This window comes from Linepithema humile, chromosome 4 (assembly GCF_040581485.1).
Source record: "Linepithema humile isolate Giens D197 chromosome 4, Lhum_UNIL_v1.0, whole genome shotgun sequence".
Classification (NCBI taxonomy): domain Eukaryota; kingdom Metazoa; phylum Arthropoda; class Insecta; order Hymenoptera; family Formicidae; genus Linepithema; species Linepithema humile.
The window spans coordinates 2,442,709-2,469,006 of record NC_090131.1 but is presented as its reverse complement, the minus strand read 5'-3'; the positions used below and the strand labels follow the sequence as shown (position 1 = coordinate 2,469,006).

The 26,298-nt window shown below is 34.5% G+C and overlaps 5 protein-coding genes across 19 annotated transcripts in view; 3 read left to right on the top strand and 2 right to left on the bottom strand.

Moving 5' to 3' along the window:
- The first annotated feature begins 970 nt into the window (after nucleotides 1-970).
- On the top strand, nucleotides 971-16,710 carry LOC105672119 (glutamine--fructose-6-phosphate aminotransferase [isomerizing] 2). Of its 6 annotated transcripts, none has more exons than XM_012366836.2 (14): nucleotides 971-1,581; nucleotides 8,599-8,706; nucleotides 9,263-9,352; nucleotides 9,502-9,645; nucleotides 9,717-9,883; nucleotides 10,063-10,204; nucleotides 12,311-12,331; nucleotides 13,721-13,878; nucleotides 13,963-14,202; nucleotides 14,283-14,481; nucleotides 14,647-14,891; nucleotides 14,974-15,129; nucleotides 15,206-15,334; nucleotides 15,417-16,710. In XM_012366836.2, the coding sequence occupies exons 1-14, from the start codon at nucleotides 1,575-1,577 to the stop codon at nucleotides 15,660-15,662; spliced, it is 2,052 nt and encodes a 683-aa protein (XP_012222259.1). In that variant the 5' UTR covers nucleotides 971-1,574; the 3' UTR covers nucleotides 15,663-16,710. The 6 variants fall into 6 exon arrangements, with proteins under 6 accessions (XP_012222259.1, XP_012222258.1, XP_012222260.1 ...); XM_012366835.2 differs by lacking the exon at nucleotides 12,311-12,331 and adding an exon at nucleotides 11,105-11,131; XM_067352792.1 differs by lacking the exon at nucleotides 971-1,581 and adding an exon at nucleotides 5,474-5,625.
- A 169-nt stretch (nucleotides 16,711-16,879) lies between these two features.
- Nucleotides 16,880-19,292, top strand: EloC (elongin C). Of its 4 annotated transcripts, none has more exons than XM_012367194.2 (5): nucleotides 16,880-17,072; nucleotides 17,584-17,640; nucleotides 17,828-17,896; nucleotides 18,079-18,272; nucleotides 18,402-19,292. In XM_012367194.2, the coding sequence occupies exons 2-5, from the start codon at nucleotides 17,608-17,610 to the stop codon at nucleotides 18,541-18,543; spliced, it is 438 nt and encodes a 145-aa protein (XP_012222617.1). In that variant the 5' UTR covers nucleotides 16,880-17,072; nucleotides 17,584-17,607; the 3' UTR covers nucleotides 18,544-19,292. The 4 variants fall into 4 exon arrangements, with proteins under 4 accessions (XP_012222617.1, XP_012222619.1, XP_012222616.1 ...); XM_012367193.2 differs by lacking the exon at nucleotides 16,880-17,072 and adding an exon at nucleotides 17,220-17,243; XM_012367196.2 differs by lacking the exon at nucleotides 17,828-17,896 and having other exon boundaries at nucleotides 16,882-17,072.
- Nucleotides 19,044-20,297, bottom strand: Blos2 (biogenesis of lysosome-related organelles complex 1 subunit 2). Of its 2 annotated transcripts, none has more exons than XM_012367192.2 (2): nucleotides 20,071-20,297; nucleotides 19,044-19,968 (listed from the first exon to the last, which is right to left on the bottom strand). In XM_012367192.2, the coding sequence occupies exon 2, from the start codon at nucleotides 19,938-19,940 to the stop codon at nucleotides 19,455-19,457; it is 486 nt and encodes a 161-aa protein (XP_012222615.1). In that variant the 5' UTR covers nucleotides 19,941-19,968; nucleotides 20,071-20,297; the 3' UTR covers nucleotides 19,044-19,454. The 2 variants fall into 2 exon arrangements, with proteins under 2 accessions (XP_012222615.1, XP_012222614.1); XM_012367191.2 differs by having other exon boundaries at nucleotides 19,044-19,980; nucleotides 20,071-20,294.
- A 251-nt stretch (nucleotides 20,298-20,548) lies between these two features.
- On the bottom strand, nucleotides 20,549-23,535 carry Gale (UDP-galactose 4'-epimerase). Of its 3 annotated transcripts, none has more exons than XM_012366982.2 (7): nucleotides 23,216-23,535; nucleotides 22,610-22,756; nucleotides 22,168-22,250; nucleotides 21,783-22,073; nucleotides 21,532-21,712; nucleotides 21,108-21,392; nucleotides 20,549-20,999 (listed from the first exon to the last, which is right to left on the bottom strand). In XM_012366982.2, the coding sequence occupies exons 2-7, from the start codon at nucleotides 22,737-22,739 to the stop codon at nucleotides 20,947-20,949; spliced, it is 1,023 nt and encodes a 340-aa protein (XP_012222405.1). In that variant the 5' UTR covers nucleotides 22,740-22,756; nucleotides 23,216-23,535; the 3' UTR covers nucleotides 20,549-20,946. The 3 variants fall into 3 exon arrangements, with proteins under 3 accessions (XP_012222405.1, XP_012222403.1, XP_012222404.1); XM_012366980.2 differs by having other exon boundaries at nucleotides 22,168-22,286; nucleotides 23,216-23,534; XM_012366981.2 differs by having other exon boundaries at nucleotides 22,168-22,286; nucleotides 23,086-23,227.
- A 125-nt stretch (nucleotides 23,536-23,660) lies between these two features.
- Nucleotides 23,661-26,298, top strand: part of LOC105672205 (protein 4.1 homolog) — a 26,713-nt gene continuing 24,075 nt past the window's right edge. For all 4 annotated transcript variants that reach the window (XM_012366977.2, XM_012366979.2, XM_012366975.2 and 1 more), the window contains exon 1: nucleotides 23,661-24,241. The gene's annotated coding sequence lies outside the window, so the exon portion shown is untranslated. The remainder of the gene's footprint in view (nucleotides 24,242-26,298) is intronic.

The window sequence follows — 26,298 nt, the reverse complement described above, 5'->3', positions numbered from 1 at the left end:
GAAGAGATACATGGGTAATGCGAAGTAGAATAACATATGATAGCTGAATGGAAAGAGATAGTGAAGGAATGGAATGCGTAAACAGCGTGACGTAAACAACCCCTAAACGCTGCGGTAAGTAGCGGTAAGTCTTGCTCTCTCTACAATTAACACAACGAAATATTTTTTACGTTACGAAATTCATTAAAAAATAATTTTAATTTCAACAAATAAATTACTATTTTTTATCGTCTTATATCAAAAATCTCCTCAAAATCTTCAAATTTATTAGCGTTGTTTAAGATAGTAATTAATTTCAGTTCATTAAAATTTCGAAACTAATTCTTGTCTCAGACAACGTTAACGAGTTTATAAAATGAAGGCGCACAAGTTGTGTGATATTAATTTATTTATAAAAATTAAAATTCAAAATGCAAGAAACAACATATTATTTTGTAATACGTAAAATATTATATTTTAAAACTTGTCGAAAATGCACAATGTTTCAATGCTGGCTTAATGCGTAGATGTTTCTTTTTTTTTGTGATTCTCTGCACATTTATCTTTTAATTGCGTACTTTTTAAATCAAAATTGTAATTAGTAACATAACTTTCTATAAGTTTAAACGCCTTCATTGATATCTTGATACATATTTTTAATGTTTTTAAGGAATTTTATTCATTATTATTTTTTGCTATTTTCTCTATATTTATAATTTGTTTTTTTTGTAATATATATATATATATATATATATATATATTTAGTAAATTTATGCTGACAATCGTGAAAATCTAGTTGCAAGTATTTGTATCTCGTTTGCGGCCTACTTGAGCTTATTTCAAAGCGCAGCACTAAGGTACTTTAGGTACTAACTTTACCGACTGACCAAAATTCATTCCGGTAGGTAGCGCGCTCTGTATACAATATGCGATACGGTGATGACCGAATTTCAACGGACTCGACCGAGAGCTTTAATCGCGCAGCGAATATCGACCAACGTTTATCGCGTGTTCGGCTGCATTCGTGTGTTACACTAACTAATGGAGTGACACGACGTATGTCAAAGAGGTGTATATGCTGTGGTCGCACGTTCGCAATGATCCATACCCGTGCTCCCTTCTGCATTCACGCTTTCTCGTGATCGGCGAATCAATCAGAGAAATCAGTCGATAAATGTTGGTGCATCAATACAGCCGATGAAAGATATTATCAAGGCGCGCACAGTCGCACCGATCGCTCCGCAGCCCGCAGCTCGCAACCCGCAGCCATACGCCAGATGTATGGGCGCGCGTGCGCGACCGTAATCACCACCGTGCGACCATACTCACACATTTGCGCGATCGTTGACGACTGGCGTAGCTACGTTCATAGCACACATACACGTGTGCGCGATCGCTACACGTCATAAGAGCTGTGAACACGCTGCCGTATGGCTCAGACTACGTTCTAGAGTAGCGCAAGCCGGCAAGTTGTCGCGGACATCCTAGCGAGTGTGACATTCCGTGTTTATTAATTTTTTTCACCGACTGTTCCGGCTCTTTTTCAAGCATCCGCCGTGTTTGCGCATACGTGACGAGCAAGCAACGTCAATAACATGTGTGGTAAGTAATGAATTTTGCCGGACTTTGCATAAACGCGACAACCGCTTTCTCCGCCCGCTCTACACCATGGTCGATGAATGGCGAATTCAATTAATACACGGATCTATGACGTTACATGTTTATGATGTCTGTCAGACCGCGCACAAATGTCAATATCGTTCAGTTTGGCTGTCAAATCCCGAAAATGACAATGTATATGTTCGCAATAAAATTGAGAATATGGAACGCAGTAAAACCGTTCGATTTCCACACGTCAGTATACAATCATCGTATTTTGTTAATTAGCGGGATAATAATAAACGAAATAAAGCGGAAATGTCTATTATTTGCAATTTTAATTAAAATTGTATTTAAAAAATGATGCATTTTTGTCATTGAAGAATAAACTTAAAAATACGCAAGAGAATTAAATATAAAATAATTGTAAATTAATGTTTAATGTTAACATACGAGATCGTAAACGTTACTTATCGCCTAGTACAATTTAAAAATTGCGTTATTGCTTAGTATATCAAAAAGTACTTGCTTACTTATGAGTGAAAACCTATCACGGAAAAATACACCTCTAATGTTTTCCAATATTGATTTCTTAGTATTGTGTATTTGCTGTCTACATTTGCTATATAAATATTTAAATTTTGCTATATTTATAAAAAGAAATAAAAGCTTGATAATGTTATATAAAATGATAAGAGTGAAACATATAGTAGCTATAACATTTGATACCGGAAGTTCTAGAGCAAATAAGGATACATGCACATGCATATCGCCAGTGACAATTTATCGCTGGCTAAATGATATATATGTATATATTCTAATTTTAAACAAATGACACATAACGATGAAATGACACATAACGATGAAATTAACAAATCATATCTATTCACAACATACGAAATTATTATGCATTTAAAGAAGCGCGTGTTATACTTGCTACAACTAATTTTTATAGTCGCAATTACAATTAATAACAACACCAACACTGATAATGCAAACTTTATCAAGTTCTCGTATTACGACAGTTTTTGCCTTGAGGTAATTTTGCGATATAAGTTGAATTTTTCAAGTTTTTACAGCGCAATACTTTCCTTCGAGATTTCGGCGCGATTATTTTAGACAATATTTTCGAAAAACATTACGGCGATTCGGAAAGTCATTACGAGATCACGAGAAATCTTGCATAAATCTGTTGTCACATTTTTGACGAAAATTTTTACAATTAGTAAAAAGCTCTTACAATATAAAATTTAATAACAAGACAAATGGCACAAGAGCTAAGACAAGATATTATGTGTCAATTTTTCTTCTATTTATAAAATTGTCTTTGAGAATACAAATTTAATTTATTGTATTCTGAATATCAGAATTTTATTGTGATTCTTTTAAATATATATTGAGGATGTATAGTTGAATAATCAACAGAAACATTTATATTCTCAAAAACTATTTTGTAAATAGAAGAAAGACATTGACATACAATATCTTGTCTTAGCTGTTATATCGTTTTTCATGTAACTTTAAAATTAGATTTTACAACCTATAAGTTAAATCGATACTTTTCCCTTTACATTATTTACGATTATTCTCACACTCTGTTTTAAAATGGATGCTCTAATAAATGAATTAATCAATGAGAAATCGCTTGAAATTGAAAAATTTGTTGAATGTTCAATCAAATGACAATTAACTCGAATAAGGGTGTTATTGAGATTTCGCTCGATCGTGTGCGCTTGTAGAAATCTTGCATGATTATTTTTTCTGCGAAATGCACGACTTCCTCGGCTATCGACCTATACGCAAATCATGCTCCAGTATTTTACCAGGCAGTGCAACAATGTTAAATCTCTATTAACTCGCGTAATACACGCGATAATCACATCGAATTACATTCTCTTTTTCTGAAATAATGTTGATGAAAGCGCCTATTGTAATTACAAACTTTCGAGCATAGTATGTATCGTAAAATCTGTTATTATCATTTTTACAAAATCGAGAAAATATTGCTTAGGAGGTTTTGCGCTTTCTACGGAAATGTTAATAATCAACTCTATCTTTCATACATTTCTAAATCTGTTATACTTGCGAATATTAAACTCGTCGCTTTTACTTTCTTAAGCAACTTTCTGTGGCGACGTGACCTTTCGATCGTACAATAGACATTTTTTTTAAATCTCACTCTCTAAACGGATGTATTCTGAAAAAAAATCTCCCGTTACATACGTTTGCATATCATTTGCTTCTCGGATTCTGAATAAATCATTAACTTCATTAGCGCCACCTCTATCGATTTAATAGTCATATCAGTGCCCGGTGTAAAATATTGATCGCATCTACTTTGTAGATAAACATCACATGGACACAGATTTGAACAAATTACTCTATTGAAGAAAAGTTAGTAAAACATTTGAACAGTTCAATTATCGTAAAACTTGGCAAACTATTATTGCGCGAGTCTCCATGACGAAGTATCTATCTGAATCTATTTTTATCGATAGGATAAAGAAATGATTCAAGTGTACAACTATTATTGTAATACAGCTCGTACAATAGCTTGTCGGTGAGAAGTTTTTCAATTGACACGAGGCGGTGCCGACGACGGACGGCGCGGTCGAGTGAAAGTCTCTTTTTTTCCGGCGCGCAAACCTGAGCGAACCCGAAGCGAGAGGGTGCTACGACATAGGACAGTTACATATGACATTTAGACGCGACAGAGATATGCACCTTCGAAACGGCTCCTTTCTCTTCCGATCGTCCCCGCCATCTCGTTTGCCTTGCAAGATTCGACTACCGCGTATGAATTCAATTACATATAAACTCAACCAGAAAGTATTCAAATATTCAGACTATTATTGAACACGCATTATATTGATTGAGCTTGGTATTATATTATCGCAGTATTTTGTTTAATATTTTTTTACTTCAATATTTTACAATATTCTTATCTTATAACATCCTACTTCTACGTCTCGCAATATTTACAATACTCTGCCATAAGTATCTGCTGTTTATGGACACTTGGAAATAATTTTAAAAAATAGAGTTTATTAAAGAAAAAGAATTAAAGATGCGCGGCGTACATTTGCTCATCAATTGATTCCATCTTACGATAGCCCCGTTAGATTTATACAGGGAATATCATGGTCAGTAGGTCGACAAGCCAAGTTTGTGCTAAATGATGCTATGATAATTATATGTACGGCCGTTCAACCGCGGTCTCGTTGACACACACATCGGCTGCATTTCAATTGCTTTCGCGGCGCGAATTGAATTTCGAGATCTTCCACATGCTTTCATTACCAGCGAATGTTTCGGAGAATTGCTTAAAAAACTTTTTCATACGCACTAGTTTTCATGCACAATTATTTTATTCTGTGAAACATTTACAAGTTTAACGGAATAAAGTATCAACACAAATCCGCAAGTTAAATTCCGTATATTAATTTGCACTTTTACGTGTAAAAATGTTGTGCAGTAATAAAATAAAGATAATGCGACTTGTTTAATTTTTCTCCAGAGATATGATAGCGAACTGATATGAATGAGGCATTCCTTCGAGGAAATTACTCAGAGTCGACAGAAATACTCTCCATGCGTTTCCTTTATTGTAAGACGATATCAAATTAGTATGATTAATCTACCGAATGTAGTAATCAGGAAATGATAAAATTTTTTAATTATCATGCTTTTTGACTTTCAGAAAGGTGCCACTTCCGGCATTCGATAAGGCTTTCTTTATCGTTACATAAAGCTGTTTATCATCCATAATACAACCACACGGTTATAAAGCTAATAAATTTCCACGAACATGTTAAGGAAATTGTTTTTCTCCTTAGAATCTCATGATTGAAAAAACCGTGCCGTATCAATTGTGAAAAAATTTTCTTATCGTTCTGTATAACCGGAGTATTCCTTCGAGTTTCAATGAATCAATCGTCTAGTCTTCCTCGGAGATCCAAATCGAGCTGTATAGTCGATACAAGATACTCAACCCTCCGTCTCGATTTATAATCGACGCGCTTAGAGTCTTGCAGCAAGTAATGGGCGGTAGGTCTTTCAATAATAATGCGCGATGATAATATCATTAAACAATCTTGCTTTTATATACGTATTTTATTAATGTTGCCTTTGCTAAAACTAAATAAAATCACAAAAAAATAAGTAACGAATATTAGTTTTTAACTTTATTGTTTTTTTTTTTAAACACTGTATGTAATGTTTATTTAATTATTATTGACGTTATTTTTGCCGTTATCTTTGTCTCCTTTTTACGTTATAGCTGTAGTCGAGAATAACAGCTGCGTCAATGTTTGCTCGCATATACTTGTGCTATAATGCATCATTGACTTTTTTTATGCGCGTACTCGTAATGTATAAAAAGTATCTTCATTGTTATTCAAAAAGGAGACATTTTCTGTCGATAGTTCTAGCTTTGAATCAATTATCTCGATGAAAATTTTTCAATGAATAAGCACGTGTAAGATTTGTTATAATTTTTGGCAATACCGAAATTAGCAAGATTGCGTCCATCTAAAAGAAAAAAAAACAGAAGGCGAGTGTTGAATGTTACGAAGATGAGAGTTACAAAAATATCCAGGAAACTTTCGGAGTGAAATCAATCGAGTAAAAGTAGGACAATCGGACGCGTCCAAAATGAATATTAGACTTTTTCCGCGCTCGGATATCACATTTCATCCGCAATCTTGTTTGATTACAGTAATTTGACTTACGTCGTTAGAAATGGGAGAAGTTTTGCATTCTTTATGCGTGCCAATTTCTATTGCAAAATTATAATATATATATATTAATTATAATATAATTATATTATAATTTATTATCAAATAAATCTATAAATTGCTACGCATTTAATATTAATTACAATAATATTAACGTTGTGGATAATATATTCCATAATAAATATTTTTTTACTGTAAGATAGAATAATCATATTTTATTTTATTCTATTATACATCATAGCATAAAATTCGATCTGCATAAAATTTCATTTGATTATCGTCGAAGTCATACATTGTGACATATTGATAATACTATCCGGTATCTAGCATCAATATCAGTACATATCGAAACAATAATTCAATGTTCTCCGATTTAAATCAATATGTTTCAATTACATTGAGCTACCTACTCGTGTGTAAAATACAATATTTGTACTATTAATATAAAAGCAAAGTTATTAATTCAATAGATTTGAAAAATCTTCAAGTAGATAACCGCATTTTATAAGTAAAATGTAAGTTTCACCAAATATTTTGACGTTATTATTACTGACTCAATATTAATTTTAAAGTAGTAAGCTATCAGAAATCAATATCATTGAGCGATGACTCACTGTGCGAGATTTCACACAGCGATTAAAGGAATCTCTACTAAAATGAAGAGCAAGTGTTGAGTGACAGTTGAAAAGCTTTAGGAGTGTTTAAACAAATGCGATTTTTATCAGAATCTATCCATTTTCGTCGTTTATCAGAATTCGAAAATGACATGCATATATAAAATCATGATTATTCCACGCTAACACAACGATAACTGCGCCCATCTGATGACGAATCTGCAGTTTAATTTCGTGAACTTTCCCTTTCACCGGCGCGCGTGTATCTTGAATTACCTGTTCTCTTTTGCCGTTAGGTCGATCAGACCTCTCAATCTTTTTGTATTCTCGAGATCGTTCATGGACGTCGGCTATTTGCATTTTTGCAATGCGTCTGGCGTCAGGTTCCGTTAATGTATGCACGATAGTAATGTATTTGACATTTTTTGACCTCCGCGCGAAATTTATTAATTAACATTGATAAGACTCCTCTTCACTTTGATTCTTTATATTTGTTATATTATCACATTTTATTGACTGAATTATATTTCCTACAATTATCACATGTAATTATAATACGTAATATTAAATCTGAAAAAATTTCTTAATATTATTACAATCATGTTTAATTACAATTGTAAATCTTTCTTGTTGCAAAGTTTATGGTTTCTTCTTCTAATTATTGCTATCAAGTGTATGTTATTCGTATTAAAAAAAATTTTTTAAAATCTTTTTATATAAAAAAAGTGAATTGAAACAATGAAATTTGTGATTTTCTGCGTTTTGTATGTACAGCTTGTATAGCTACACATTTTGGTCTTGTTTTGCAAATTAGCGCGCTAAGTAAAAGTAGAATGAAAGGTTTCGATGCAATCTCCCTTCGCGACCTTTTCGCGCATCCGAATAAATCGGATTCCTCTCTTTTCCGCGTTCCTTCACGAATCCGACCTTCGGAATGGAAAGGTGGTGTAAAGAACGGTGAACTTGAGAGATAGCCTGTTGTCGCCCACTAGCGCGCGAAGGTCGCCGGTTTTATTATACTTTTTCGCTCGATTAAATGCAGCTTGGAAGCAGAGGAGAGAGAGAACAAGTTTATTGTTATTTTAAGATAAATTCCAGAAATATACAAGTAGAATACCTTCGAGAAAAGCAAAGAAAAAAGAATAAATTGAGATATGTATAAAACTAAAAATAATTGAGAGAACCATATGATAAAAATAGAATTAAATTAATAATGGTTAGAATTCCAGCGTGTTTAGTAAATGCACATTTAATGCATCGGATCAAGTAAACTGCACACGCGTAAGAGATAGGGAAAGAAATTACATTATGCAATGCAGCGAATAATACGAGTATATAATTTACGCTTGACAGCGTAATCAGATTGAAACAAAAAACTATAAATTTTATAACAAGAAAGGCCTCCATTGTTTGTTGTTAATTTTATCTAATAATGTAGCTAATTACATGATAAAATTCATGGCAGTTCAACATTAAGCAATGCAATATATATATGAAGATTATTGATTAAAAGTTGAATAACTTATAGCACTGATTAAAGGTTGATTTTAACATCTATTGTTCTCAATCAATAATAATTAAATACGTTTGTGTTTCTATCGCGCATGACGCATGACTCAACGAATAATATATGTACATATATTAGTAATACCTATCTTTTGAATGCTTAGGGATTTTCGCTTATTTGAACTACTTGACACCGAAGAGTAGGAAGGAGATCTTGGAATTGCTAGTTGTTGGCTTGAAAAGATTGGAATATCGCGGATATGATTCTGCAGGTAAGACAATTTCTATATCTCCCCATATTTTTCTGTATAATCTTTTTTTTCGCGAGTAAAAGCTAAATTTGTATCTTGAGAATATCTTGAGAAAATAAAAATGCTGACCGTATATAAAAAGAAGGAAATATTAAAAAAAATATATGAATTGTAAAGCTCGCCAAATATATTTAAACGTTTAAAAAATTATGTTTCTTGCGTGAAGAAATATATATACATAAAAGTATAATATTCTTGCGCTGTTAATTTTTATGTTCTAGAATATATAAATAGAAAAAGATATAAATAGATATTTGCAATTTTAAAAGTCGCGTGAGCTCTTGAATATCAGCAGCAAAAGAATAGTGTTTCATCGTCGAAATGAGATTCCAGTTGCATCCGATCTAGCCACTGCGCTTTTTTTTTAATCATCTCTCGTTTCGCAAACCTAATTTTAAAGAAGAGAAGAAACGCTTTCTCATTTTTTTCGCCGTATTTATCAATTCATGAAATAAAAAGGGCAACACGATTTATATTGATCATAGAAATTCCTTTCACGTGTGGTGTCCTTTTGCAGGCGTCGCCCTCGACAGCGCGGATGGCAAGGACATCTCGATTATTAAAAAGCAGGGAAAGGTCAAAGCTCTCGAGGAGGAGATATTTTGCCGTAAGTGTCGGCTGCAGGGTTTTAGGTTGCAAAACCGCTCTGCGCTTTTACGACGTCACGACGATCGTTTTTGTCGTCTCGTTAAAAAGAAATACCTCGAATCACTTTTCCTTGATCATCGTACTAAAATCCACAATGTTCATTTATAGGTACCAATCTCGATTTCGAATCGGAAACTCATTGCCACGTCGGCATCGCTCACACGCGATGGGCGACTCATGGTGTGCCGTCGGAAGTGAATGCTCATCCTCAGCGGTCCGATAGTGAACATGCCTTTGTCGTTGTTCACAATGGTAATGCTTATAATATTTACTTAATCTCGAAATGTCCCTCTTGGTTCTTCACACACTTATTTCGCACGCAGGTATCGTTACGAATTATAAGGAAGTCAAGACTTTGCTGCAACAAAGAGGATACGCGTTCGAGAGTGACACCGATACCGAAGTTATCGCCAAACTGATACACCATCTCTGGGTACAGCACCCCGCGTATTCATTCCGTGAACTGGTCGAGCAAGTCGTCCAGCAATTGGTGAGAAATATAGACAAAGGATCGTTTCGTTCGCAGAAATGCAGAAAAATAGAGTATATCTTATTAATTCTGAAAAAAAAAACTATTTTACGACTACATCTTGCTAAAAGATTTGAAATAACAAATTTGAAACTCTAGAGACGTAACGGGATAACAAAACGAAGAAAAATCCTTTTCAGGAAGGAGCTTTCGCCCTTTGTTTTAAAAGCAAGTACTTCCCGGGCGAGTGCGTGGCCACGAGGCGAGGATCGCCGCTTCTCGTTGGCATCAAGACAAAAACGAGACTGGCCACCGATCACGTGCCTATCTTGTACGGGAAAGGTAAGTCTGAATATTGCGGATCGATCCGACGTCGACTTATGCTACGGCACGTAGACAAGCACCTTTGAAAGATTAAAGAGTTGTTCCCAGCGTAACGTCAGGTGTTGAGAATTGAGAGTATAGCTGTTGACATCTCAAGTGTTGCTCGACACGAGCGTATATCGAACGTTTTAGAGCGCCTCAAGAGACGAAGAGGTACATGTTTGTCTCCCTACGCAATTATGTTAATCACGGAATCGCGCGGAAGTATTGCTTCGTCTTATCTAACCAGTCTATGCTGTGTCAATCACGTGTCTCATTCCGATTCCACGTCTGGAAAGAAAAATGCGACTAATACAACTGACGACTAACTAAGCATGTGCTTCTCCCATTAATCCGAATTGCGAATCATTCGATATGGAAAACAAATCGAGCGCTCATGTAACTAAGTAACATCTGGTTTCACACTTGTTATTACTTTGCACTCTCGATATCGTATATTGCAGCTGATAGAAAATACTATCTTAGAGCGTTAATCCTCTTGCGAAGAGCGTTGAGATAAGATTTATTAGTGAGTCAATTGGTTGTATATTCGCGTCATAGAATTACAAGCAAAGGAATTTTTCCAGACCAGATTCTCTCGAATGACATCAGATATATTACAGTATTAATTAATATTTATTTTTCTTGCTTACAATTTTTAATCTTTTTCGTTCACTTCGTCCTCTACTCGCAATTGTTGGAAGAATTCGAGTAGGCGCATGATTGTTACTTGACATACTCGTCGCTTGTTTCCTTAAACTCTGGCAAATAGTATCGCACGTAAGCTCCTTTCGAATGAGTTTCATGTGGATTACTATACAAATGTTTCTTTTGCATGAACACCTTGCGGTTATGTTCTACCACTTTTCACGCCGTCAGACGACCTTCAATGTGCAATAAACAAAGGTATATACATTACTATACTAGACTTACTCCTCACTTCGATCCTCGGCACTGGATCTCTCACTGTAATGAGAGGACGAAAAAAAAATGGCATTCTATCACAGTATCTGTGTGTGGTATGTAAATCGAAATGCTTCTTTCGTCGATGATGTGTGTTGTTCGCTTAATCATTGTCATCGAACAATTTTATCATCGTGTGACACGTTCTATATCATCCGAACCTATCGCAAGTGATCCGGTGATTGAGGAACACTTAAACCGAGGTTTCTCGCATTCATCAAAGCATCCCTCGCGATAATTTATCGCTAATATTTACCGATCTCGATGATTTTGCGCCCGAGGTCGCGTCTCTATTCTCTTATTGTTCTCCCGTTTTAACACAATAACATACCCTTCCATATGCTCGCTAATTGACATATTTTCGCATGAATCGATTGTTGTAATCTGCATATATATATATACAAGAGACGAGATTTTTATCTCTCTCTTTCTCTCTCTCTCTCTCTCTTTTTTTTTACAAATCTATGAAACTTACAGCGTACAAATATATATTTTTCTGAGTAATTTTTCAGGAATGCAATTTTTGGCAAAAGTATATTTATTGTAGTTTTTTTTTTAATTAAGTCTTAATGAAACATGTTGAATATTGCAGGATTATTCTTCATTGCAATCGATCCTATCTAATCATTATATGATAAAAGTCAGAGGAATCAACGAATAATTCTTCGACAAACGTGACTTAGCCTTCGAAATAATAAAAACGACAAAGCAATACGTATTCTTCTGCATTACTAAGAGCTTGGGCACTTGCGGCTTTTACACAATATGTATGTGTATGTGTGTGTGTTGTCGCGATGACGTGCTTTGCAAAAGACTTATAGTAAAGAGACGAAATTATTTTAGAAGATAAAAGTATTTGTTATAATAAAAAAATATCGTTAAGAAGTACGAAAAATTCTAGTTAAAAAGGTAATATTTTTGTTTTCAATTAGCATTTTATTTTCCAAATCAATGCCGCTTGATGCTCGCTCCTTGTTGCCGCAGCAATTGTCCGTTCCGTTAAATCTGTGTTTGCCGTTATATCAATTGTTTGCGCTGTTTATTGTTTTTCGCATTATTTGTCTGCTAATTGTTTTTGTTTTTTTTTCATTCTTCTCCTTTCCCACGTTCCAATCTGTGCAGAAGGTGAGGCACCGTCTCAAGGTAATACTTTATGTTAAGTTTTCGCTTATCCGCTTGCTTCACGCCCGCCACTAACTGTCTCGGTAAACAGATTGTGACTAGCCTGGGTAATTATGATGGATGGATTATGGACAATCGTATCATACTGACCGCAGTACGTACCGTATGATCTTTCTATCATATATCAATTTACAAATTATTCCCGCATTTTTTTACCTTGTAACATATATTCCAAAAAATTCGATGCGTCTTATAGAATGTATAACGTACACTCTCTTTCCACTCACTGCTAAATAATCGGTGCTAATTTATGCATATCGAATAAGACTGTGTATTCTGTTAACAATTGTTGATCGTGCGTCTTATTTATTTGTTTATTGATGACATTATCCGTATTATTGTTAATTTTTTGTCATTGCGGTGGTATCGCATTTCTCATGTCTCGCAGTAAACGGCATATTAACATTTGGGGTATTGTTGATAATCTAAGTCTATGAGATATAAATACCGAAATTTTATGTAATAGTGTCAGTGGTGTGGGACTTAGAAGGCGGACAAAAATACAATAATTTCACTAGAAATTTAGTGAAAAAACGTAATTTAATTTAGCTTGACTTACATAATAATGACGAAAATTAGTTTTAGGTATCTTAATTATTAACTTTAATTTTTCTTATCATCAGTATATCGTTGTAAAATCAAATTTCACTGCTCGGGATATTTAGTAGCATTGTAATATATCTATAAATATGTTATATAGTACTTCTAGTACTGTAGATAATGTATCATCAAACTTTATCAGGCTGTAATCTATGTGTTTGTCCTGAGAAATTCTTATTTGTCGAATAAATGAACATATATATACATTCCTGGACAAGATTAACGCACCGTGTTATTGAATAAAACAGTCTAAACTTCGAATTGATATCATAAATCAATTGTATATCATATGAAAATAAACGATAACAAATGCCTGAGAGTTTAGAAAGAATTTATTAAGAGAAAACAATGTAAAAATGCCAATTAGTCAAATAAACACATCATTGATGATAAAACCATGAAAAATTAAGAAAATAAAATTTTTAAAAACGCTCGCACAGAGTTGGTTTCTATTCGTAGAAGATCCGTGAATGCACTTTTTTATCGGGATAATATTTTAGAGGAATGTCTTATCATTTGCTTCATTTGTGAGTGACAATTTTATCCTTATGTTTAAACTTTTGTTATTCAACATGGGGCGCTAATTTTGTCCAGGAATTTATATATATATAAATTCCACAGTAGGATTTTATTCTATTTTACAATTGTTTTTAAAATTATGTCGAATAAAATAGATTTTTGAACACGAAGCTCTCAAGTGTTTTGCTTCGTGGAATAAAATGCGCGGCTCAATCTATGGTTTCTATGCAGATCATCGTCCGCATGGCAGGAATCCAGAACTTCCGGTCATACCGCGTAGCGAGAGCACATCCGAATTTCAACCCCTCGAGGACAAGGAAGTCGAATATTTCTTTGCTTCCGACGCAAGCGCTATAATCGAGCACACAAATCGCGTGATATTTTTAGAGGTGCGAATCGACGTGACATTACGACGATTTTTTTTCCGACAGGATCACGGCGGGATATCGTGTTTATATACCTTATTGATGTAGGACGACGATGTAGCTGCCGTTAAGGAGGGCGCACTGAGCATTCATCGCCTTCGTCGTTGCATGGACGATCCTCACGCCCGCGAGATTACGACGCTCAAAATGGAAATTCAGCAAATCATGAAGGGCAATTACGATTACTTCATGCAAAAGGAGATTTTTGAACAACCGGAGTCGGTGGTGAACACCATGAGAGGACGCTTAAACTTCCAGGACGATTCCGTCACTTTGGGCGGAATTAAAGTAACTTTTGCAATAAATTTTTTTTATGCAAGTGTTTACTTAGTTTCGCAAATGAATTCGACACAAATACGTTTTTGCAGGATTACATTCCCGAAATTAAAAGATGCAGACGTCTCATGCTGATCGGCTGTGGCACAAGCTACCATTCTGCTATAGCTACGCGACAGCTTCTCGAAGAACTGACAGAATTGCCGGTGATGGTCGAACTAGCATCTGATTTTCTGGACCGTAATACACCAGTCTTCAGAGACGACGTTTGCTTCTTTATTTCTCAATCGGGTAAGATTTTGCAAAATTACGGAATAATGAAATTATTATTACAAAAAAAGGTAGAAAAATAAGTTAATAAAAATCTTGTAATCATAAAAGATTTGGTTTCAATATATATATGACGAAGATTACGAGATTACGACTGAATTATTCAATTTTTTTTTCTAACGATAGGCGAAACAGCCGATACATTAATGGCTCTGCGTTATTGCAAAAGCCGTGGGGCTCTTATTGTGGGGATAACGAACACGGTCGGCAGCAGCATTTGCCGCGAGTCCCATTGTGGTGTGCACATAAACGCCGGTCCCGAAATCGGCGTGGCGAGTACCAAGGCTTACACTTCGCAATTCATTTCTCTCGTGATGTTTGCGCTAGTGATGAGCGAGGACAGAATCTCCCTTCGTGCAAGACGTTTACAAGTATATTTTTATTCGGATTCAACACAATATTTTTTCTCCCAAATAAGATATGACTTTCTTAACGTTTGCAAATATTTTTCAGATCATCGAGGGTCTGAAAAATCTCGATAATCTCATTCGCGAGGTACTGAAGCTTGACGATAAAGTCAAGGAGTTGGCTAAATCTCTGTTCCAACACAAATCCTTATTGATTATGGGTCGCGGATATAATTTTGCCACATGTATGGAAGGCGCACTCGTGAGTTTCAGATAAAAAACAGAAATATATATTTTTTTTGCGATTTACGTTACAAGCAATTTTTGTGTATTTGCAGAAAGTAAAAGAATTGACGTATATGCACAGCGAAGGAATTATGGCCGGTGAATTAAAACATGGACCATTGGCTCTTGTTGACGACTCTATGCCGGTGATTATGATCGTGATGAGAGACCCGGTGTATGTGGTAAGTTTATTATCAAGCAACTTCAAATATCTGTATATTTAAAGAAATATGCTACATACTAATTGAATAATTTATTTTGCAGAAATGCATGAACGCACTGCAACAAGTTACCGCGCGCGACGGCAAGCCGATCGTTATCTGCGAGGAAGGAGACGAAGAAACGATAGCGTTCGCCGATAGAGCTCTTGAGATACCTAAAACTGTCGACTGCCTGCAAGGAATTCTCACTGTCATTCCCATGCAGCTATTATCCTTCCATATCGCGGTTTTACGCGGTTGTAACGTCGATTGTCCGCGAAACTTGGCAAAATCGGTTACAGTAGAGTAAAGGCCGGACAGATTGTTCGATGAACTTTTTCGTAACTGTGTTATAACTAGACCAAGACGATGGCTGCGAAATTTTTTTTCAAGTTAGACGAAAACAAGAATCAGAAAAAATTATCGGAGTATATTACGCGATATATATATTAATATAACTGGGGCGTCAGTGCTTCTATGATTTTGAATCTCGTTAACACTTGAAACTCGTTGCTTGTTCGTGTTTTATATTTGTGATGATGTCTAATAATTGATAAAATTGAAAAAAAATTGAATATAAAAATATTCATTGATGCGCACAGTGCAAAGACAAGATCGATAACAGAAGTCAAATGACAGATCGTATATTAGCTTATATATTTTTTTTTATGCAATCAATCGCATTATATATGTATTTTTTTGCATTTTTTTGGAATAATGATATTCTTAAACGTATTTAATCCCATCGCATTTAACATATTCATATTTTAACTTGTGTGATATATGGTCTATTTTTTTTTATTATAATCATCTATTTTTTTAAAGCATAATTGATGCTTTTTGTTTGAAAGGATGCAATGTGATATATTTCTTCACAATTGAATTAATTTGCTACGATAGAAATTTTTATACGTATGCGATCATGATAGATAATACACGCGACGTCCAAATCGTATGTATGTATCTGTATATATTCCCATACATGTTAAATACAACGAGATCTATTGAGATAAGAACATCTTTATATAAAAAGATTTTCCAATCTTTGTACGAGAAGTTATACATCCGATACGAATATTACATAGGGACTCTACTATCTTGTTTTATCTCTGAACGGACACACTAACTATTGTATAATATGCAAGAGAGTACGCAATAATAATCTATCAGGATATAGATTATTTTGATAAATTTATCACTAAAAAACATTATGTAAAATTAATTAGAAAACATATAATTAATTTAAGTCATAATCAATAAATGTTTTCTCTTCAGTGTTTTTTGAAATAAGTAATAAAAAATTTATCAAATAACTTTTAAAAATGATGCAAGACATTAATAAATGATTTTATGCAAAACGGTCTTTTTCTTTTTATACTTTGTGATACAAATTTATTGCAATTTATAAAAGAGATTGCTCGTCAGTCACATTTTAGAATACCAAGTAAAAGGGGTGACGAAGAAAGATACTCCATGGCAATATAGCTCTCTCTTTTGCCTAGGGAAACCCCCACTCCTTTTCTCCAGTATATAGAGCTCAATGGTCTATACTACATCTATAGTTTCCATCATATGTTTATCATCATAACTTCCAATATTCAGTGGCTGTATTGCAGTTGTATGGTATTTGATGGTATTAATTGGCTTATACGTGTGTACCGTGGAACATTACTGTGATTAAAAAGTCTGATTTAACTAAACTTTTATTGTTTGTTGTGAGGTACGTAAGATTGTTTATTATTTTATAATATGTTGAACATAATTCGGAATTTGTAAAGTGCTTGACTGACTGTTATCACGATCAGGTAGAAATTGAATAGCAATATAATAGCAAATATAATGACAAAGCACGTTGAACGAACTGTTTCTAGATATTAAATCGTTATCAATGGTGAATAAAAATCTGGAGATATACATGTTATCAAAGTCGTAAAGTAACTTTTGTACAATTTCAATTTATATTTCAAGTGAATTCTAATATTTTGCGTAACAAGTTACAAGATTTTTACATCAAACTTAACCTAACCTAACATAATTGAGATAAAACTAATGTGAATTTACTTCTTGATATACAAGAGTTCTTCTCATTTTTTATACTGTATAATAATGTCTAAATAATTTTTCTTACAGTTTTGTGAGCAAATCATAATTTTATGCTCTTTTCTAATGTTATATTATAATTAATTAATTTTTTTATATTTATAATTTATATATATTTCTGTTTTTTTAAGGAGAGTATTTACACTATAGCAAACATGTCGACTGATGTCAACATGCAAGCTGAAAAGGTATGTTTAAAACAACTTTATTTGCATGTTTTTATTTGCATGATGATCGGGATATGTGTATAACAATGTATTTTCATAATAATAATGTACATATTGGGTTGCTGTTATACTTTGAGAATTTACTCATTTCCTTTCCGGAAAGCTGAAAGCTTATGGTAAAATAATATTAATCTTTCTTTGGATTAAGCCCAATGGAGAAGCAAGTGTCGCTAAAACTGAAGAAGAAGAGGGCAGATCATCTAAAGACCTGCATGCGGTACCTATTTCAGCAAATTAAATTTTGCTGTTACAGATGATTTCTTTTCTTTAGCCTGCTGTTCTCATTTTATTATTATTCCAGTATTGTTATTTAGTATTGATATTTTTGAATACAGAAAATTTATGATTGAAATATGTATACATTATAAAGTAATGCGGTTAATTTTTTGAAAATTTTAGCAAGAAAGCGGTCCTGTTTACGGAGGTTGTGAAGGACCAAATGCAATGTATGTGAAGCTGGTCAGTAGTGACGGACATGAGTTTATAGTTAAACGAGAACATGCATTAACGAGTGGTACTATCAAAGCAATGTTAAGTGGTCCCGGTCAGTTTGCAGAAAATGAAGCCAATGAAGTCAATTTTCGAGAAATTCCGTAAATATAATATATATAATAGATACAGAGTGTTTTTTTCTGATTTTTTTTTATCATAAAACGACATTGATTATATTTTTATCTTTATACACAGCAATAATTTAACCAAGTTTATTTCTGTTTTTATAGGTCTCATGTGTTACAAAAAGTCTGCATGTATTTCACTTACAAAGTGCGCTACACAAACAGCAGTACAGAAATACCGGAGTTTCCTATTGCACCAGAGATTGCCTTAGAGCTGTTGATGGCTGGCAATTTTTTAGATTGCTAAATATTATCCATAGGCATACATCGGCCTGTTTTTGGCAACTATAGAATCAATACAGCTTTCTTCATTACAATCGTCTAGAATATATCTATGTATTATGATGCTTTGGAAGATCATATTGGAGAACAATCGATTCCTTTGACCTTCTGATGTTCGTAACATAGATATTTTAGTGTAACTAGACAATGCAATATTTTATAATTACAAATCCTAAATTAATTTTATTTGTATTTGGTAATTTATATTTATGGTTATAATATGATATCACTTGGCATAACGATAATTATCGATTAATATCCATGGATTATCCATTTGATCATACATACATACATATATTATCTGTTACCTAACTTGTCATACTATTTCAATATAAAATTATTGTTAAAATTAGAAACGATTTAATACAATATTCTCGAATCACGAACTGTATGAGACAGATATTACGTTTCTCTTCGTATTAACGTTATATCAACTGTATATAAATATTAATCTCTTTCGTTAAATATAGATATAATAATTTATTTTTTAGTGTACATTAAATATATTTACAGTTGTACAATCATTGTCCAGGCACATTGTGAAGTATATCGATATATTGCAGAAGAAATGCTTGATTGAGCATTAAATAAGATCACTTAATCCATAAACTAATTATAAAAAATTAAACATGCGATATGCAAAAGAACACTACAGTTTTATAGGATGTTTCTAAGACATAATCTGATGTACTAATAAATAGAATGTACAAAAGACACTTTTTAACTATTGTTTTCATATAATATTAATGTTATATAATATAGAATTAATCTAGTATTAATTCTCCATAGTAATAATATATTGGTATCTAAGATATTCTATTTTATATAAGTACATATAGATGGTTTATATATTTTTTTCATCGACAATTTACAATTTTAATTGTTTTTTGCATCTCTTTCAAGATCCTTAAACTTGGCTTCCAATCGTTTCGAATATGCTGCAAGCTTGTATGCAGCTTGCTCCAACTTATTAACACTGTCGTCGATCTGATTGATGTTATCGAGGATTGGTTGCAATTTTTGATACTTGTCGTTCAACGAGTCCAACGACTGCACCACATTCGATGAAATAACCTTTAGTTCCGTGTACTTGGCGATGGTCTCTTTGTTCAAGCGCTCCAGTAATCGGTAATCTGCATGAGTGGCAGTGAGCTCCTCCTGTAAGTACTCGCCAGTTTTCTGGAACATCGTATTCGCTAAGCGACTCAGATTCGGATCGTGCGGATCCAACGCTTCGAAACTGCTAGTGCTAGTGGAGAGCGTGGTGCCGCGTTTCGGCGATTCGCATCTCGAATTCTGTTCGGTTGGCAGACTCTCGATCAACGCCGACTCGTTTTGCACTTCATCCTTTGAGGAATCCATAATAGATATAACCGTCGCAACGTGTATACTATAGTACAAACTAAACAATTATTAGTATAAATAAACACTTTACAAGAGCAAATGCTCGAACATTTTATTTTAAATTGTAATAATAATAAATTGTCCTAACCTGCTCTCTTCAAATCCCCATGTTTTACAATTGTTTATCTCTTTGTTGAATACAGCTGATTTACTGATGTTATTGATTTCTCTTTTTTTTCTTTTTAACTTTGTGATCAACGATCAGCTGATTTTCGAACTGTCAATATACCATCTGCTGAACCATGAACCTGACAGATATGAGAAATCGCAGTCAACTGACTAAATCAGTTACCTATCGTATCATAGCCGCTCTATCAATTTTTATATACTTTGGGTGCGTCATAGGGTGCATCCGGTGCATCCAGTATTGCAACCGCTCATTTAGCAGTCGAATGTGATTGGTTATTACCTTTGAATCCATCATGGAATGCATTGATTTTAGCAGCAGTACTGTCAGCATATTTCAGAACGCACCCTTTATAGTCAATAAAATTTAACAAATTGAAATGAGAAATTACATATAATTGAAAAAAAAAACTTTTGCTGATGCATCAACAAATATAGAGTTTAATGAAAAATTTTTATATATATTTTTTTCATATACTTATATACATATATTGCGTATATACATATTCTTTTATAAAATATATTGTGCGACTGCTTAAAATGGCACGTTACAATGATAAAATAGTTGCAATGTACGTACTCAGTATTAACATATTCATCAAATATTCCTTTAGTGTGCTAAATATTGAACAAAATATTTTCAACACTAGATCTTTTTAAACTTACATTACATACATATTAAATTTGTTTCATATAACAAAAGATAAAACCTTCTTATGCTTTGGTCTAAACTTTGGTAACTGTATACCACCATGTTTCTTCTCCATTTCGATATGTAGAAGGCAAAATATGATACCTTTTAACTTATTAGTTATTTAGATATAATAGATAATGATGATTAGTTTTTGTAACCATTCGGATTGTTTTGTTGCCATTTCCACGTATCTGCACCTGAAACATCAACAGTCTTCATTTTAGAATATTATAATGAATCCTGAAATCACTGAAATGGCACGTAATTCTTATAATGCTGTTAATTTGTTTATTATTATAACTTACACATGTCATCCAAATTTTTCGTAGTAGTCCAGCCCAATTCTTTATTAGCGACACTAGCATCCGCGTAACTAGCGGATATGTCGCCCGGTCTACGTTCAACTATTTTGTATGGTATTTTCTTTCCAGATGCCTTCTCATATGCACGTATTACTTCAAGAACAGAGTAGCCCTTTCCAGTGCCAAGATTTATCGCCTTAAATCCCATTGGATTGCAAGTTTTTTGATAAGTCATTGCTTTCACATGTCCTATTGCTAGATCGACAATATGAATATAGTCACGTACTCCTGTAGATTATAGATAAAAAAATTTAATTATAATTATTATAAACTTCTTTTTACAGTACATGATCTTTTTTATATAATAAATGCTTTTACATTAAGACTTTAACTTAATCATATTTCCTGCAATAAAAAATAATCTTACCTGTGCCATCAGGCGTATCATAATCATTGCCATAAATATATAACATATCTCTTTTTCCAACAGAGACTTGTGCGATATAAGGCATTAAATTATTTGGTATACCATTCGGATCTTCTCCTATTTGACCAGAGGAATGTGCACCAACCGGATTAAAGTATCTCAAAGATATAACAGAAAATTCCTGAAAACAATCATTCTTATTAAAGTTCTGCTTACACTGCAATATTATTAAATAATGTTGTAAAACATACATCATCTGATTTACACAAATCCTTCAATATTTCTTCAACCATAAACTTTGTTTTTCCATAAGGATTTGTGCAATTGCCAGTTTTCATGTCTTCAACTAAAGGAAGTTGCTCAGGTATACCATAAACTGTGGCACTACTTGAATAAATGAAATGCTTCACATTATTTTCCCGCATAACTTCTAATATATTTACTGTACCAGCGACATTGACTTTATAGTATTCAAGTGGTTTCTGACATGATTCGCCAACTGCCTTCAACGCGGCAAAATGTATAACACAACTGAAAGTATGCTGCAACAAAATAACAATATTTAAAGCTTGAATCTCACATGCTATCAGCATCATGTATTAGTAAATTTAAGAGAGGATAAATATATTTATTTACCTTCTGAAATACATCTCTCAGATCATTGATATTTGTAATGTCACAGTCAATAAATGTAACATTCTTATTTGTTAATTTCTCTACTATAAGAAGACATTTTGGTTTTTCAGAATTCAAGTCTGTGAATATGAAAGAGAGAGAGAGAGAGATAGCTTGACAAACAGATAGGATTTTTATGTTACGCACATTACATAACATAAAAATTATATGTTACAATGTATGGAATATTAATGTATGGAAAAACAGTGCTAACTTATTAGATATAACTGTTAGAACTTTAATTTACATGCATCTTACTACATTTCTGGTAAAAACGTGTTGAAATTGAATAAAAAGTGAAAAGAATATCGATATATACAATTTATTTAATTTATTGTTTATATATTATAGCAAAATATATGAAATATGTGTCATTGTTTTCAGATGGTTTGCTATGCCTCACCTTTGTACGCATTTATAAGATTGTCTATTACCACCACCTGAAACCCTGCTTCCAATAATTCCAATACTGTGTGAGAACCAATGTAACCAGCACCTCCCGTCACCAGAACATTCCAAACTTCACTTCCCATTGCTTATTGTATAAGTGCTGTTTGTTTTTTGCGCATAAATATATATAATTTAATTTTTTTGTCAATTAAGAACTATACATTAGACATATAACTCAAAGTAAAAACTAAAAAATATGTGTCTTATAACTTGACAATTTTTAATTTTAATTTGAAACAATCATAAAAAATTAAAATTAAAATATTAATGCAAAATGCATTACCAGTAAGTTGTGATATAACACAACTATAAATTTAATATAAAAGAAACTATATTAATTACTGTTAAACATTGTATTAAAGAAGTTATATTTCTAAAAGCAAGTCAAAAAGAAAAACAACATATATATATATATATATACATATTTACAGAGTAAAATCGTATAGGCTGTTAGTTGTGCAGGCTATTTTCATTCAACTAAACTTCACAAAGGCCAAAGTAACTGGTGATAAGATCCTGAACTTTGACTACGCTTGACAATAATCAAAGATTTACTAACCTTATTGCGAACAGCAAATTATGTATTATAACAAAGTTATATAATATTGACACATCATCAGGCATTTGTTATAATTGACGGCCGCAATAAAACCATTTTATGAGAAAGAAAAAAATTGCACTATCGTGTGAGAATGACTGATCCGATAAGTTGTTTGCTTGATTCTCGTTTATAATTCCTCAATTTATCATACATTTTATGTAACATATTAACACGTGGCAACAGAGATACTTAGGTCACGTATGACTGCAAGATTGTAAACAACAATTCCAAACAGCTCTCCGCCACTCAGCTCGTCATCTTGTGCATGCGCGAAGACCTATGACATTCGCGCATTATCATATCAATTATATAATTACCGATCGTTGATAAATACCGTTTGTCGATATTGACGGATTTCTATTTTACCGTCTTAGGTGAACGCCAGCTAGCGGAGAAAATGCGCATGTAACTGGGCGTATTTGTTCGGTTGCGTCACGAGAGAAACTTCGCTTTTCCTAGTCGCTGTCGGCCATGATAACGGGTGCGTAAGAGCATCGAGGCCAGTGTGGGACAGTGCCGTAGCAGTATTCACGGTGCAATAACGTTACTGGGCGATTTCATTCGTCGTCTCGCGATTAGGCGCGGCGGAACACACGAGAGTAGAGCGGGGGAGAGGAAGAATCCGTTGCAGTGTCGTCGGGGCGGCGTCCGCGTTGCGTCGCTCTCGCGAAACACTGTTTCTCCGTCGCGCTCCCAAGGAACTATTTGAAAATGGCGCGGGCAATAAGGGCCGTGGCCACCGCATTCGGCGTCGTCTCGTGATCCAGCGCATCCCGGGAGTTGCTTCGTCGATCGGATCTGAACGAGAGTTGTTTACGTGAACACCGCGGTACAGTGGTGTAGTTGGTGCGCCCGTTTTTCGTCCGGGAGCGAGAACCGGCTGCTGAGGACCAAGCCCCATCCCCTGTCGATCGCCCGTGTCATTGTTCGCCGTACGCGGCTTCCTCGGTGCGTCGCGTTGTAAGCCGCACTCGTATTCCACAGGTAAGTGTGTCACCTTACGATATCGCGAATGATGTATTGCAATGATCCCGCGGGATCTCGAGCCTCGATGCCTTCGCGACTGTCCGATGGGCATTCGGCGACTTCGTACCGTAACCTCTTTTCCTCGCAACGAATGTTTTTCACTCAAGTAATCGACGACGTTCGTCGTTCGAGGTTAAAACTTCAGGATCAAGTCAATAAGTGCTAAACGTAAATAATCGCCATTTCGATTCACATACATAAGTATACTCGAGAGCAATTATACTTTTGAAACCGATAGTCATACATCATCTAATGTAGCTTTTGTTCGAATAACTATTCAATTTTGAACACGATTGTAAGTACGATTATACATCTTTTCTTTTTTTTTTTTTTTGTATCAACGATGTTTGCTTTCGTATTCCACGTTTCGTACCGAAATGTGCGGTGACAAGCTTCTTTCACTCGATGGGATTCTTTAAATAAAACTGGGATTAAGAGCACTTATCAAGGGTTGCATTTGTTGGGGGAGCACCAAAACTTGGGGTGCGAAAACTATTGTGAGCCCTGAAGGCTGGCGGTTGTCAGGGATGCAGAATGCATTGATCCGCTCTGGAGAGCGAAATTTCGTGAAGTTCGAGACACGGCGCGTTATATATATATATATATGCCTCTTTCTAGCAAGAGATTGATAACTGTTTTGGATTCGTGTACACATTGTGACAGCTACTCATTTCATCCGAAGGTTATCTCGTCTCTCGGTTGATCGCGTTGTTTTCATGCCAATCGCCGCCACGCTGCGCGCAGTACACATGTAGTAGTAAATGTATAACAGTCACGCAGAGTAACAAAAGGAAGCACGGGTTACGTGCGACAGGCATCGTATGGCCGGGACGGATATCGAGCGTCGATGGGTACGGATCGGTTACGGGAGATCGCACGTATACCGGGTGTCTCGAATAGGCGGACGTGCACAAGTGACGTAACGCGATGACGATGATGCTTGAGAGTTTCGCAAGAAGTTTTTTTCATAGAAAATTTCACTCGCGGCAAACTTAATAACGAGAATATCTTTCTAAAATTTTATTCAAACCAATTCTTTAATTCGCTTAAATCTTTGTCGCTTTATCTGAGAAATAAATATATGTTTCAAATGCCTAATCCGCGTTTTGCGCCTAAATATATTTTTCATGTAATATTACGTTTTTGATTGCGGAAATCCAGAAATTTTTCAATCGGTTTTTAGATACATGCCTTTCACGCTTTTAAGTTAAAGACCACGAGAAGGAGCGTGAAATATCAGCTTACAGATTGAGCATTGCGAATCGGAAATTGCAATTCATTCAGCATAAAACAGGTCAAATATTGAGATTTAGTTGAGTGATTGCGCAATCTTTAATCTCTAATGCGTAGTCCTATACAAGTTTTATCGAGCTTTTCGTCGCGTGCTTCGACAAATTTTCCAAGGCGATCGACTCACGGCACAAATTTTGTCAGAATAAAATTTTTAATCTGCAATCAAATAATTATTAGCGTGTAAGTTTTCATTGACACAATTTCTATAAATTGAATATTAGAACTATTATAAATATTTCAACGACAAGCCTTTAAATATACGCGTAAATCTCATTCTTCTAATTTTTGTTTCATTTTCGTGTTTATCTAATTCACTCAATCTTGACTTCGATTCGCTCGGGCAAAAAAATATGCGTCATGTTAACGCGATTTCGAGCTTTAACGAAGCGTTTATGCGAGCTGCCCCCAGTTTCCGCTGTTTCTCCCGCAGCACCGTGCACCATTCCTGTTTCAACGACCGACCCGGAGGGCAAAAATGCTTCTCGATAGTGTGCCACGCGCATTCGATACTTTCTACACGGTATATATAGGCACCGCTCATTGAGTGCCTGATGCTTCTTCGCCGCCGCCCCCGCTTTAAAACGATAAAGACGTATCTGAGTCACTTTATCCCGCGGATTCCGTCAATTTCGTTCTTTCTCTTTCTTTCATTCTCTCTCTTGCTTGTCCCCCCCCCCCCCCCGCCTCGTAACCTTTGCTCTAATAGGATGCAAATATGCACC

What these genes read in the sequence shown, in the direction of transcription:
- Gale (XM_012366980.2), bottom strand. Translation starts at nt 22,739, where the DNA reads ATGGGAAGTGAAGTTTGGAATGTTCTGGTGACGGGAGGTGCTGGTTAC. An exon ending in TCTTATAAATGCGTACAAAG is followed by an intron (nt 22,287 to 22,609) that starts GTGAGGCATAGC and finishes TCATATTCACAG; the next exon opens with ACTTGAATTCTGAAAAACCA. An exon ending in ATTTGTGTAAATCAGATGAT is followed by an intron (nt 21,713 to 21,782) that starts GTATGTTTTACA and finishes GATTGTTTTCAG; the next exon opens with GAATTTTCTGTTATATCTTT.
- EloC (XM_012367193.2), top strand. An exon ending in TCAACATGCAAGCTGAAAAG is followed by an intron (nt 17,641 to 17,827) that starts GTATGTTTAAAA and finishes CTTTGGATTAAG; the next exon opens with CCCAATGGAGAAGCAAGTGT. An exon ending in GTCAATTTTCGAGAAATTCC is followed by an intron (nt 18,273 to 18,401) that starts GTAAATATAATA and finishes CTGTTTTTATAG; the next exon opens with GTCTCATGTGTTACAAAAAG.
- Blos2 (XM_012367192.2), bottom strand. Translation starts at nt 19,940, where the DNA reads ATGGATTCCTCAAAGGATGAAGTGCAAAACGAGTCGGCGTTGATCGAG.
- LOC105672119 (XM_012366835.2), top strand. An exon ending in CGAGGAGGAGATATTTTGCC is followed by an intron (nt 9,353 to 9,501) that starts GTAAGTGTCGGC and finishes GTTCATTTATAG; the next exon opens with GTACCAATCTCGATTTCGAA. An exon ending in CTTTGTCGTTGTTCACAATG is followed by an intron (nt 9,646 to 9,716) that starts GTAATGCTTATA and finishes TTTCGCACGCAG; the next exon opens with GTATCGTTACGAATTATAAG.